Source organism: Loxodonta africana, chromosome 2 (genome assembly GCF_030014295.1).
Source record: "Loxodonta africana isolate mLoxAfr1 chromosome 2, mLoxAfr1.hap2, whole genome shotgun sequence".
NCBI lineage: Eukaryota > Metazoa > Chordata > Mammalia > Proboscidea > Elephantidae > Loxodonta > Loxodonta africana.
The window spans coordinates 83,103,266-83,118,995 of record NC_087343.1 but is presented as its reverse complement, the minus strand read 5'-3'; the positions used below and the strand labels follow the sequence as shown (position 1 = coordinate 83,118,995).

Here is a 15,730-nt window from a genome sequence, read left to right as displayed (position 1 = left end):
TGAAGAGTGTGCTTCTTAGTTCAAGTAGATACAGGAAACTAAATGGGTAGCTCCTGTCTAGAAGCATGATGAGAAGGCAGAAAGCGATAGGAGCTGGTTGAATGGACATGGGAAATCCACAGTGGAAAGAGGGAGTGTGCTGTCACATTATAGGGATAGCAACTAGGGTCACATAACAATAAGTGTATAATTTTGTATGAGAAACTAACTTGAGCTGTAAACTTTTGCCTAAAGCACAATAAAAAAAAACCTACTGGTAGTTAAGACTTATTCGATAAGGAACATCCAGGCTAGGGTGTGGAGAGAGGCCCTTTTGCACACTGCTGATGGAAGACATAAACTGGTACAATCTTTCTGGAAAGCAATTTGGCAATGTGCATCAAAGGTCTTTAAAGCATATATGTACTCTGGCCCACCAATCTGTCCTAAGGAAAAAATAAAAGCCTAAGCCCCAAATTTAGCAATAATATTCTTTGATAAATTTATTTAAAAAAAAAAAAACCCTGAAAGGCAGTATCTAAAGGGAATAACAAGACTTAGAAAAATAATTAATGATAAACACATACAATGGTTTAACTATATAGCCACTAAAATGTTTTAAAAGTATGTATTCAGAAACATAAGTTCAAGATATATATGAAAACAGATTACAAACCACTGTGTTAGTTAACATTCTCCAGCTGCAAGTAATAGAAAACCAGCTAAGAAAGCTGGGGGGGGAGGGGGTGGCTTTGCGAATAATAGGATGAGGCAAGGCTGAACAGTTCGGCCCCAGAAAGGGAATGGGAAGGTATTAAGAGCCTTTCTATGTCCTTTACTCTGCATCTCTTTACATGCCTGCTTGGCTGTTCATTTTCACTGCAGACGGGCTTTCTTTGTGACTCCTGTCTCATGGCAAAATATAGCTACCCATAGTTCCCAAATTCTCAAATAGTACAACTCTGGAAAAATCTGCATTCAGCATAAAAATCTGATGAGCCATGCATGATGACATACAATGCCAATGTGGTTTTCAGCGGCCCAAACAAACGAGGCCTGTAAGAGCTTCTACTATAGGATATTGAGTACAATCTCATTTTTTTTAATTTTAGGGAAAAGGTGCCTTCCTAGAAAAATTAATAGAAGAAACCACATTTGGATAGTGATTATTCATGGTTATAGATTTATAAACAATTTTAATTACCTTCTTTAGCTTATAACTATTTTCTAAAGTTTGTACTTGAAATGTGTACTTTTGCAAAGAAAAAAGTTAATTTTAAAACCTAAACTATCAGACCATTATAATAATGCCAAGTGAGGGAAGAAAGGACAAAAAAAATCCATGTTACTTATATCCCTTAAACAAACAAAAAAAACCCCACTGCCGTGGAGTCGATTTCGACTCATAGCGACCGTATATCCCTTAACTCTATAAAATACATATGCATAGAAGAAGAATGGAAGAAAATAAAATATCAACAGTGGTATCCCTAGGTGATAGAATTAAGGGTTATTTTTATTTTTTTATTCATAATTTATCATCTTATCTATCAATTTTCTATTTATTCCAATTGTTTTACAATGGGTATATGTTACATTCATAGCTACAAAAAAACTTTGAGAGACGTGTATGCTCACTGAGTATTTCACAATGGGCTCCGTTTTTGTGTGAGGGACTACAATATTGTAGGAACCACTATGATCACCAGATAAAAGTGATTTTTGGTATTTTTTTCCCCAGCTCCAGTATACCTGAAGAGTACTACAAATCCCCAAGAGTCACAACAGCTCAAAACCATGATTTATCTTGAGAATCACTGGCCCACAAAATACTCATATTCTAGAGGAATTCTAGGATTACATCAAAGTGCTAAAAAAAAAGAAAAAGAGCTCAAGAATAAAACTTGTATGGTATGATCCTATAAATTATAATAAAAAAAATTTTTTTTAATTATAGAGTTGTTTTAATGTAAAGACGATAATATTCAGAGAAGTCTTATGCAAGTATATGAAAAATTACTAGGTAGAAGGATTGTTTTCTGTCCCTGTTAAAGAAAAAATAAAACAGGTTTTAATGGCAGGTGGGTTTTAGCTATACCATCAGCCATGCCAAGCCCAGAAAAATCTGAGCTGAAAAATAAATCATGATTTGGACCAACATAAAATTTAATACAATATATGATTCAATGCACTGCTACACAGTGGCTTCCATGTTCCATGTTTAAAATCATGCACAATGCTAATGAAAATTCCACAGGCTTAAGGCTTTGTCTTACCCAAAACCACAAAGTTAAATTGTAAGTATAAAGCTCACAGTAAGGATGAGAAAGACTAGAGAAGTCTCTTCCTGTTTTCCTAGAATCTTTAGAGATATTTGTCTATCTAGGATAAATAAGTGGCAATGTCTGGCTTAGAAAATTTCTATAGATTTCTTGCTAGCTCTCTATATACTGTAATAAAACCTAATGAAGGTTTAAAAAAAACCATCAATATGAAAAGTATGCTATTTTGTTAAAAGTACTTCAAAATTCTAGTGGAAATATTTCACTTTTCATAATACCCAATGATATATAACTTTTTAGTTTAATAATCAAGTTTTTAAAACAACTCTAATGTTTTAAAACACATTGTTCTACTCCAAATAAAATTATATTATGGTGCTTGAAAATCTATCAAAGTGTATTTTATTTTTAACCATCCTAAATTATTTTTAAATTAGTCACATTTATTTCACCTCTAAAGGGCTTACTCACACGGAATGAACAAATTTCTCTAAACATTTCCTATAAGGAAAAAAGGGAGATACAGTGAAACGGTGTATGAGAACAGTCATTTTAACCCATAGATAAGAAACAAAAAATGCCCTAAATTTGTTACATTGTCATGCTAAACATAGATTTTACCAATAAAGATAAAAATTAGATGTTAAATGTCAGTGTTTTCAGAAAAAGATTATCAAATCACAATAACTATAAAAGCATTATGCTATTACAAATGATTTACAGAAACAATAAGCCTAATTGAACATAAATTCCCTCTAAAATTCAAATCATAAATTATCTCAATGTGGATTACAGAATAAGGTATTTTCCTAGTAAATTAGGTTTGCAAATCTAAACTCATTTTTTCTTAGATAACACCTAGAAAATCTAAAATACTGTACCTGTTTTAACATGTATTTCCCAAAATAAGATTCACTATGAACATTATTTTAAATTATATTTTTACATCCCCTTTAGATAACCAAGTGAAAGTCCAACAATACATAAACAGGTACTTTCAACAATACATAAAACAGCAACAGTAGTGAGGTTAGGAAACAGAACACAAGTTCAACAGAATCCATACAATACTAGTACACAGGCATTCATTGGAACCCATACGGAAAAATCCGAGCCACAAAACGCCTTTTCCATTTTAATTCTAACTTCTAGGAGTTGGTGTATTTTGACCTGAAAGTTGGGTTCAGTGAAGCTCATGTTTTCACTGCCTATTAAGGTCTAATGCAACAGAAAAATTGTCATTTTATGGTGCTGTTTTTTGACTATGCTTTTCATATTATTTATTTGCTTTAGCGCATTATAGAATTATACAGATTATTTTTAAAAATCAAATGTGGAATTTCTATGTACATTAAACCTTCTGCATAATTTCTGCCTCTGAAGTATTAATATAGTGTTTAAAATTATACAAACAAGCCCTCCAGTAAACAGCATTTTATTTTATGACACACTGTGTTGATACAATAAATATACAAAACTTCCAAACCACTGAAAACATGCAACATTAGAGGAACAGATGGAGGGCATTTATATAGAACCACAACAATCACCAGGATGGCAGCGCAATATTACTCATTGACAAAATATACAAACATCCTAGATAAATAATCCAAGTCCCAAGTTACAAATCACTGAGGAATGATTTTCCAGTGTTCAAATAGCCAAGGTACAATATTGCAAAGTGAAAAATGACGTGGCCTCTCACTATGTGAAGACCATTTCATGACTTCCGTATTGGGTAATTTAGTATTAAATATGGAACACTAATAAATGCCAATCTTTTGCTGACTGAAAATATGACTACTTACTGATTACTGTTCAGAGATTAGGGAATATAAAAATTTAAATCCTCTTTTATACCTGATCAAATTGTAAGTACTGCCATCATTTTAATTCAATGTTTTAAAAAAAAAAATTTTTTTTCTCCCACAAATGTGTATTAAAATAACCCAAACAACTGGATTTTAAAATACTACTTTCCCTATCCACACAAAAGATACCATGGTTGCAACTATTCTTTGATATTTAACAATGTTATCTTTGGGGATTTCTGGATAATACAGAGATAACATTTCTATTCTGAAGAAAAATACTCAATGTATCTCAGTATTTTTCAAAAATCTCCCTATATCTTTTATTTATATTTTCAAGAAAAACAAAAATAAACTTGGGATCTAAATTAATGAATATAGGTGCTCTTGTATTTTTCTAGTGAATGTTGCAATGTCTGTAAAAATCCACACTCAGTAAAGCACACTGATGAAACAAATTCTCAATAAAAAGATTATATGCTCTGAAGAGCTAAGTGGACTTAGTTGGTTGAGAATGTGGGTAGAGATTATCACTAGTCAGAAATATTCATGAAAACAGCTTTGAATTCATATTTTGAATTCCATTTTCTTCAGAAGAAAAGAAGTATCTTCCAAGTATATTATTTCAATAAAGCCCCAAATAAATCAAATGTAAACACCATCTGGATGGACCTGTGTCACCTAGCATCATGCAGAGCTTCTTCATAAACAGTGAAAACCATGTCTCCTCACCATCCTACCCCCACCACAAACTCATTCTAACTCTCTACTTGGGGAGGAGAACAAAAGTGATTTAACCATCTCTGCCATTCTGATTTTTTTTTTTTTTTAAAAAAAGATTTGCAATCTTAAGTAATATAATCCAATAGACGATCCCCTTATTTAAAATCAAGTTGAATAAATCACTACCTATCATTCTATAATCTTTAAGTAGCCAAAGACTTCTAAAACACAGGACCACGTCTTTACCAGTATCTTTGAGCCCTTTGATCAGCATTAAAAATGACTCAAAATTTAAACCCACGTGGGCTATGAGAATGAATTTCCACACTGCGTAGTAACAATTTCAGTATTCATAATTAATAGTTAACTGAATTTGTATTTTCTTTCTTGGAGCAATTAAAATGTTTTTTCTATTCCTGGCAATTTTAAATGTTTTCAGTTTGTCTCAAAACCTGAAAGACTGAGACATATTAGGAATTCAGCAGATGTGAAATGCCAGGGTCTTTTTTTTTTTAATAATATCATTAGAAATGAGAGGCTAGAAGAAAAATCCCATAAATACTGTCTGCTCTTTTTGCATAAGAAGTTAGGCTAGACTTTAATACCTCTGTAAAAATTACACCAAAAAAAAAGAAAAGCTGCCAAACACATTCTCAGTTCAATTAAAAAGATAAGCCACAAAAAATATACTAGTTTCCATACAGTAATATCTTTCTATGATATGAATACTGAAAATCTTTTTAAAATGAATTCTTATCACTAAGCTCTACTCCATCGACTATATTTCTTTTCTTTTGGATAATGCACTGCAGATTATATTAAATTCTCTTATTGCACTCCAATACATTTTTTATTTAAAAGAAACTATTACAGAAAATCATTTCTATGATTCCAAAAAAAATCTCCAACAACCATAAGCAGTGCAGAACCCAAAATACTACTAATTCATGCAAGATCAGAGATTGATATCAAAATATCAACTACTCTTAAAAAATAAAAAGAAGATAAAATGTACATTATCAACTATGAAATTCACACAGGCTCTTCGCTGGTGACTGAAACTGATAAAAAGCAAGCCAATTTAAAATTTCCTAAGTCTCCACTGCCCTATTTCTTTCAGCATAAATAGGGAAACAGGAATGAAGCACTGCTTTACTGCTCCAATGTGTAATCCTTATGTCTAAAGATTCTTAAAAGAACTACTGCAGCTAATACTAAATGCATTTTCAGTCATAAGTACCATATTAATTTCAGTGTGTCACCACTGAAATAATCTGCTGAACATTCATCCCCCAAAAAATATGGAGAATATTTTTTTGCAAGTAATTATTTTTTCTGCAAGGGGTACTGAAATATTAAGAAAACTATTAGGTAAAATAATAAGACAGGAAATTTTTCTGGTTTTAGCCCATGCACAAGTGAACAGGAAATATACATGCTGTGTGTACTTTGTGTTCTGAACATAAAAATATTTATAGAATACAGTAGCTGGAAAAAGTACAGTCAAAAGGTAACAGCGTTTTGTCTGAAGACTCCCTAAATCTGGTTGCCCTTGAAAGCACTCTGAGCTGCACTAGTTGCTGCAGTTGAAGCTGCATTTGCCGCTGCAGTCTGGACGGTTTTGTTGGACATCACACCTGTTGCAAACTCTTGCTGGGCCTTCTCAAAACTAGCACCTGTTGTGCGATATAGTCCGTGGACCTATGGAGACATAAAAAGGTGGGAAAAGGTAAGTGGCAATCTACACATTCATCTTCAGCAGCTCTTAATCTCAGTATTACTCAGAGATAAAAGGACTAGCTTTGAGTCACAATTCCTAGGATCAAGAGCATCAGCCACCACACTGACACACAATATTGCATTTAAGTATTTTCTGTTACTATAGGTTGTTCCTTATTTTCCCTAATGCAGAAGAGATAATTATGCTTATGCTAAATCTCAGATAATTTAAAGAACAATTTCTTAACCAAATGCAAAAACCTATGCTTTCCTCTGTACCCAATGAGTTAATTATTAAGGTTATTACAGCATTACAACAGAATGGTTTAAACATAAGGACAAGAAACAATCTGAGTTTAGTACATAAATTTACTACCCAAGACAATTCAACAAGAACAAGACCTCTCTATTTTTAAGCTGGCTACCTATACACCAATGCCCCTGGGTGGCAGATCTGAACTGCCAACCTCTTGGTTGGCAGCCATGGCACTTAACCACTGTACCACCAGGGTTTCAAAAACACTCTTTGTATCAACATATGTTTTAAGCTGTAGAATGTGGAAGCCCATCAATACATAACATGAGCCACTCAGTTTAATACAAATTTGAAAAAAGAAATAACAATGCAAATTACAGCCATTCTTTTACTTATTACATGCCCGCAAACTTGGGAGGCAAAGGAGGGACACAAGTACTAAACCTGTAATTGCACTGCACTGTGACTGGCCTGACTAGAGTCTCCGGTCAAGCTTGGATTCTGGGTCTGGCTTCAAGAAGATAGAGAACAGAGAGGGTATCTTGGTTTAAGGGGGAAGGGAGATGATAACCTCAGTTCTGAACATTCATTCATTCAAAAAATCCTCACTGAACACATACTCTAGGCCTGCCACAGCAGGCAGGTGAAGACATTTGTTTTGGAGCTCAAGATTGGAACGGGCTAGAGACATGGACTTGGAAATCATCAGCATATAAATGGTAGCTGAAACCCTGGCTTAAATGAAATTGGCCGTGGAGAAAACCGAGTGGCAAAAGAGTGCCAAGTACAGAAGCCTGTTAAGACACCAATATCTAAGGAGCATCCACAACAAGAAGGGATGATTAGGAGAGGGATGAGAAAAACAAAATGTCAAAGGAAGCACGCATGTCACAGAATGAAGAACTACTAGGTAAAAGGTAAAAATACTCAAGACAGCCTCAAGTGCTTTCGATGGAGCGGTAAAAGTAAACACCATTGTTACTGTGGATCGAAGAATAAAATGGTCAGGTAAAGAGCGCACTGACAAATACATACACTGGTAAACTGTAAAGTTCTTTTTTCCCTAGTACCATAGCACTATCCGAAGTAGAGAATTATTTTTATCCACTTTTAAAAACCAAGTTTTCTATGGAAAATTAAAGATACAAATAAATTGCTATACCTGTGTTCAAGCTTATCTCACAGTGAGTAAATTCGATTGGTTTTTAGAAAACTGAAGTATATTACAGAAATCTAACTTTCTTCACTTACAAAAACTACTACAACTTAAAATCCACAGCCACAAAGCAAAGAGAAGAAATAAAAGTAGAAATGGCAAGTATTTCTTAACAGTCTGTATCTATACAGAACCAGAGAGCCACCTAGAGGGAAAAGATCACACATGTGTTCCTTGCCACAGTGCTCTTTAAAAGTTTATAGGTTCCCTCCCATGTTAGATTGATATCTACGTTTTTTTTTTTTTTTTTGATACCATATTCCTTAGGAAATCAGGGAGAAAGTTTTAAGATCACTGTAATTTAAAAAAGTAACCAACTTAAATATTTGCCACCTTTTCTACTTATGAGAATAACATCAGCCTAAATATTTAGTTCTAAAAGTATCAGAGAAAGGACACTAGACTTCGAATCTATTTGTTCCACTACTTTCTATCTGATTAGGCAGTACTTTCTAAGGATCAGACGAGAACATACGTAAATGTGTAAGTGTCACAACCAACTCCAGAAGCTCCTTAGTGTACCTTCAGAACCAGATCCTCGTGCACACTGTGGTGGCATATGTCGAAATCATATACTATGGCACACGATTTTGCAGCAATAACCAAAGGTACATATATGTGTGTGGTTACATAGGTAGATGTGCATGTAGAAGTGTATCTGTAGGCACATGTATATATATGTTTACAAACCTGTTCTAAAACCAAACTAGTTGCCTCTGAGTCAATTGAGACCCATAGCGACCATATAGAACAGAGGAGAACTGCCCAGTAGGGTTTCCAAGAAGCGCTGGTGGATTCGAACTGCTGACCTTTTGGTTAGCAGCCGTAGTACTTAACCACTACGCTACCAAAGCTTCTGTATGTTTATGAGTACAAAAACTGCATATATATTCATATATACATATAATAATCCACACAGGGCGCACAGTTACGGATACTTACTAGACACAACCAAACACCTCCAAGGATTGGTTTACTATGTTTGATGGCTTGGGACCACAGTCTTGTGGGACAACTTGGTTAACTGGCATAACATAGTTCATAAAGATAATGTCCCACGTTTTAGTGTGGTGAGTAGCATCTGGGGTCTCAAAAGCTTGCAAGAGGCCATCTAAGATACAACTATTGGTCTCTACTCATCTGGAACAAAAGAGAATGAAGGAAACCAAAGACTCGAAAAACAAACTAGTCCACAGGACTAACAGCCCACATGAACCACGGCCTCAGGTAGCCTGAGACCAGAACTAGATGGTGTCTGGCTACCACTACCAACCATTCTGACCAGAAACACAATAGACAGTCCTGGAGAGAAAGGGAGAAAAATGTAGAACAAATCTCAAATTCCTAAAAAAGGTCAGACTTGCTAGACTGATAAAGACTAGAAGAACCACCAAGACTATCACCCTAAAATACCCTTTAACTTGGAAATGAAGCCATTCCTGGTGGTCACTTTTCATCCGAATAATAGACTGGCTTATAAAATAAACAATATCACTCATGAATACTGTTCTCCCTTAAATAATCAAATACATGAGATGAAATGGTCAACATATACCCTAAAACAAAGATGAGAAGCTAAGGAGGGGCAGGGAAGCTAATGGAAACAGAACAAAAAGAATGGAAATAATGAGAATGTTGACACATTGTGAAAAATGTAACCAATTTCACAGAACAATCTGTATAAAAATTGTTAAATGGGAACGTAATCTGCTATGTAAAACAGTTTTTTTTTAATTGTATACTATGGAAAGTAAAGAAACATGGTACTTTATTAAAACAAAATAATTCAAGCATGTTTCCATTAAAGCTTACAGAATAGCATTTTAAGAAATTATGCTTTTGTTAATATAAGATCTCTATCATACCACAATTATTTTTACTTTATAAAAGGTGGGAAAATAAAAACAAATGAATTCGATATGTGTGTATAAAAAGTAAAAATTCATTTGTGTGTATATATTGATATACACATACATTTCACTTAAAAAAATTTTTTTAAACCTATGGGCTCTAAGCCTCATATTTTTAATTAAAATATAACATTTCCTAGAATGAGCCCTTCTGCCCTCAGATCTGGGTCAGATTCCCGTTACCCTTCATTTACAACTAGTGCTCACCTAATTTTACCCTGCTGAAATTCCGACATACCTTAAATATTGCTCTGCTTTCTTTTCTGCCTGAACCAGCTGTGGCTCTCCCTCTTATGAGCACTCACAATGCTCTGTACATCTTTTATGGCATGTGTATATATATTGTGCTTCTTTTTGTAGAGTCTGCCCACCATGTCTTATTATACCCAACATACTTCTAGTTCCTTCAAAGTAAGAGTTAATTTTTCCTCATTGTTATACCCCTAAAATACACAGCGCAGTAACTTGCAGTAGAAGCCACTGAATAAATACCTGTTTGTTTTATATATACTAGGAATTAAACAACGGCCCCAAATTATCCATGTTATTTTAAAAAGTTACCAAGTAAGTGCAATACTGCTTTAACAGGCTGGACAGCACTGTTTTTTTTTTTTTCTTACGTTACAAAGTATAAGGCTTAATTAGGGGTTAAATGTTCTTAAAAGTAAAAATACCAAGGATACCAGCTGTGGACAGAATGTAAGTAACTTGCTCAGGAGTGCCAAATTTTTCCCCTAGGAATTCAAAAGTATTACTGTACCTACTATATTTTTATGCAAACAATGCATGTGTTATGCCAGAACTGTTTTACTTAATTTCATCATTTCCCCACGTTGTATGTACATGGGCGCATTATTTGCAAAAAAAATACGTCACTCCGTTCCCCTGAGTGAAGATGAGAAGTATCTGGACCAGCTTTTTAATAGGCAATGTGAATCATATGGAATTACTTCATAATCAGGACAAACTATAATGCTTGGTAGTTCTAAGAGTAAAAGGGGGAAAGAAAAGCAGCATGCCTATTTGTGACTACAGAAGAACAGTACATTATCAGCTTTCTGACCTAGGTGAAAAAGATACCAAAATATGGGTAAGCAAGAAACAATGCTTCCAAAGAAAGTAAAGGTTGTCTTTAATCTAAGGCTGTCACTTTATATACTAGGATACCTTCACAAAGCATTTAACGTAAAATGCCAATTCAACTAATAAATGAGGTTTGCCATTATTCTGGATCATGTACCCAAATTCTACACTGTCACACAAATTGAAAAAAATATTTTCACAACAGATTTTGATAAAAAAAAAATTGAAGTACTTAAGGAAATTTGTTTTTTAAAGAAGTGAAACAACTTTTTTTCTAAAATTCTTTCGAAATGCAAAAATATGGCTATTAATAATTGTTTTATTAATGTGGACATTAGTCTATGTACAATTTTTTAAAATTTCATGGAAAAGATAATCATTCAAAACTATATCCCAAAAGGAATATAAATTATGCCCTGGGGGCACAATGGTTAAGAACTTGGCTACTAACCAAAAGGTCAGCAGTTCGAATCCACCAGCCACTTGGGAACCCTATGGGAGCAGTTCAACTCTGTCCTATGAGTCGCTATGAGTTGGAACTGACTCAATGGCACATAACAACAACCGTAATGTTATCTATTCACGTCTTCTATATTAAGTTATTCTAACTCTTATACCAATTAAAAGAAGGGAAAAAAATTGGATTCCCCTGGTATAAAGTTTCCTGTGACTCATTATTGTTATTTAACTTACTTATAATATCTCCCCCTTGTCCCCAAACCATTATTCAATTGTAATAGATTACTATACAAAGAGGGCCTTTTAAAAAAATAACATTTGGAAGTACCAAAAGACCAAAACCAAACTCATTGCTGTCAATTCTAACTCACAGCAACCCTACAGGACGGAGCAGAACTGCTCCCTGTGGTTCCCAAGGCTATAATCTTTATGGGAACAGACTGCCATACCGTTCTTCCCATGGAGCGGCTGGTGGGTTTCAGCAGCCAACTTCTTAGTTGGCAGCCAAGCACTTAACCAACACGCTACTAGGGCTCCTTATTTGGAAGTAACCTGAGAAAAACTTAAGAAATCTATGTATTCGTGAAAAACAAAGATTGAACCGTTCCCGTTATCTACTAAGAGGTACCAACCAAACCAAACCCACTGCCAACAAGTCAATTCCTACTCGTAGAGACCCTATAGGACAAAACAGAACTGCTCCAGAGGGTTTCCAAAGCTGTAAATCTTTACAGAAGCAGACTGCCACATTCTTCTCCCTCGGAGTCACTGACGGGTTCGAACTGCTGACCTTTTGGTTAGCAGCGGAGTGCTTTAACCACTGCACCACCAGGGCTTCTTATTTGGAAGTAAGAAATCACATATTTGTGAAAAATAAGGACTGAACCATTCCATTAAGAGGTACAAGACACATATATTCTTACATTACAGTTATTTGAAATTTGGATTATAAAATGATATTGGGGGAAACAAAGATAATATAGTGCTCATACTAGGCCTCCTACATACCAATGATTAGCCACTCTAATTATGCAAAGCTCCAAAAAGCCAACAAAATTCTAAAATTTTTATTTAATTCAACTGAAACTGAATTAGAGCACATTTGGTTGGAGACGGCAAGACAGAAGAGCCATAATAAAAGCCAATAATCCTAGATCAAAATCATGTGCATAGATTACTTTTAGAGGGCATTAACTGTTTATGAAGAGCCTGACCCCTAGTGGTTACAAACCACAGCTACATACCCATCAAAGGATTTTTTTTAAGCAGCTGGTTTTGAAAAAGCAACAAAAAATTAAAAGAAAGAAAAATCTGGTGTTTTTATCGGATCTTAAATTTCGTCTATAAAACACACACCAAACCCGCCTCCATGGAGTCAATTCCAACTCACAGAAACCCTACAGGACAGAGTAGAACTGCCCTATAGGGTTTCCAAGGAGTGGCCGGTGGATTCAAACTGCCAACCTTTTAGTTAGCAGTCGAGGAAAACATCTGTCATTACAAATATTAAGACTGGCTCAAATGGTATTTTAGCTTATATTATCCCCATCTATTGTACTTCATAAAATTATACAGAAAATCATCTCATCTAAACTCCTTACTTCATGAATAAAGAATATGAGACCCAGAAAAGTTTAGAGACTTGGTTGAGTTTTTTTAAGTATGAAGTTTAAAAAAAAAAAAAGTCAATCAAAATAACAAAACAAAATAACAGAGTATGCTGCATAATCCCCATATTAATAATTTTCTCTTATTTGGAAAACAGTCACATTTGTTTTGAATGTCTGGCACACAGTAAGCATAGCTCTAAAACTTTTCCTTTCATGAGCTGAATCCTGACGATTTGTGTACCTGAAAAACGGAAGGAGAAATAAAATTGCAGGTTAAAGAATTCAGAGTGCTGCACACAGCTGTCCTCACACAGCAGCTGGAGAATAAATGCTCCCTCCACACCCTTACCTAACTTGTAACTTTTTAGCAGCACGACTCTATGAGTTATCTGTGCCGCATATTCCCCACACCACTACTCTGCTTAAAATTCTCTCCATTCTTTTTCTTCCCTCAACAGATTCTTAAATGATGGTTATGTTCTTCTGAAGGCCCTCTTCTTACTCCATACACACCTTATAGGTTCACTTACATCAACAAGTCAATCATTTCCAAATCTAGAAATCCACACTAAAGCTCTTTCTTTTGTTACCAATGTGTATACCAAAAGCCGACTATTTATACTTTAATGCCCCGCCGGCATTTCAAACTCTTCCCATATCCAAAGTTTAAATCATCTAACCCTCAAACCTGCGCTTCTTCTGATGCAGGTATGCCCGCTTTTCAAAAGTCTGCTTTACGCCACTACACTTTTGCGAAGGACCTACATTAGTACCTGCTTTCGCTAACGAAAAGAAATCCAAATAGAATTTTCGCTTTTATGAAAAAAGGCGAAAGGCAGCAGGTACCCTGAGCAGGGAGAGCGGCCTCACCAAGCTCCTTCCCCAGCAACTACACTCAGCATCTCAGCATCAAGCCGCCATGTCTATGAGCATCTGTACTGTCTTCCCAATTCTCGTAAGTCAAACTACACTGTACATGCATTAGTTCTACTTTATATAGGCTGTGTATTTATCGTATCGTTCCTGCTCTTACTACACATTAGTATTATTTTAGGTTCTGTGTATTATTTGGTACGATTTGGTGGGTTATTTTTCGGGTCTGGGAATGCTCAAAATTTTTTCCCATATAAATTCATGGTAATTGCTTCTTCACTTTACATCATTTTGGTTAATGAAAGGTTTCACAGGAACATTCCATTTTCGGATAGCAGGGGAAACCTGTACTCTTTCTTTCTGAACAGCCCATCGCCTACAAACCCGGGGGTCATCTTTGGCTCTTCCCTCAGCCTTCACTTCCAAGCCCCAAGTCAAATCAATCACTACCTGCTTGCTTTCTCTTGACTATATCTACTTCACACACTGACACTTCCTTAGTCTCGGCCACCATCATCACTAACCAGCTTCCTAGTTGGTCTCCCAGACTTAGTTTTTCCAAGTACTACACCCCTGTCCAACAGATCTCACATACTCCAGAATAATCTAAAACTCAAATCTGATCAATTCATTTACTCTCCTCCTCAAAACTTTTCCATGACTCACCACCACTCTTTGGAGAAGGCTTCCTTGTTTACAAGATCCTGCAGGATACAGCTACCACTTAACCTATCTAGCCTCATCTTCCCCTACCTTCTGCCACCAACACCACACACTCTTCCCTGCCCCAATTCATGTGCCAAGTTCATTCCCCATCCATTCTGAGCTACTTATAATTTTCTGAGTTTGTCATGCTATTTCCTCCATCTAGAGATAAACATGTATTCCTGCTACCTGGTATCTATTTATCCTCTCCCCTAACGCTTACCTTTTACTTAGTTAACATCGTTATATCCCAGTTGAGGCAGTATTTAACTACGTTTTATTAGTTAGAAAGACCTTCACAACTAATTTAGGCATCCCTCCTGCGTGCTCCCTATACTGTCCCCATAATGGACATTAAATCATTGAATTGTGGTGCCCATTCGTTTTTCTCTCACACTAAACTGAACTCCTTGACCTCATTCACAGAATAGTGTCTGCCACATAGCACACGCTCAGTTTGATAGTTCCTCAAAAAGTTAAACACAAAATTACCATATGATCCAGCAATTCCACTCCCAGGTATATACCCAAATAAACTGAAAGCAAGAACACAAACAGATATTTGTACACCAATGTTCACTGCAGCACTACTGACAATACCGAAAATGTAGAAGCAACCTAAATATCCATCAACAGATGAATGGATAAGTAAATGCAGTCATGATACATGTTACAACATGGATGAACCTTGAAAAGATTATGCTAAGTGAAATAAGTCAGTCACAAAGGACAAATATACGACCTCACTTACATGAAACAGCTAGAATAGACAAGTGTACAGAGACCAAATTTTATTAGTGGTTACCAAGGGCAGGAGGGAGGGAGGGAAAAGTGAGATCTCATTGCTTAGGGAACACCAAGCTTCAGTTAAAGGTGATGAAAAAATAACAGAATGACATGGCTGAACAATATGATAAATAAATAATGTCACTGAAGTATACCTGTAAAGAATGTTGAAATGGCAAATACTTTGTTACATATGCATTTAAGACAATTTAAAAAACAAAAATAAAAAAGAGAAAGAGGCCCACCGAAGTCTTTACCATTTTGAAATTTAAGTGTTATTCAGAGTTTCTATATCATGTTTGAACAGAAGTAGAATAT

The 15,730-nt window shown here is 35.3% G+C and overlaps 1 protein-coding gene across 1 annotated transcript in view; it reads right to left on the bottom strand.

The window, feature by feature from the left end:
• Positions 1-3,680: 3,680 nt before the first annotated feature.
• SCAMP1 (secretory carrier membrane protein 1) overlaps positions 3,681-15,730 on the bottom strand; it is a 112,757-nt gene continuing 100,707 nt past the window's right edge. The window contains exon 9 of the mRNA XM_003408110.4: positions 3,681-6,496. Coding sequence (XP_003408158.1) covers positions 6,332-6,496 — 165 coding nt within the window. The 3' untranslated portion in view covers positions 3,681-6,331. The remainder of the gene's footprint in view (positions 6,497-15,730) is intronic.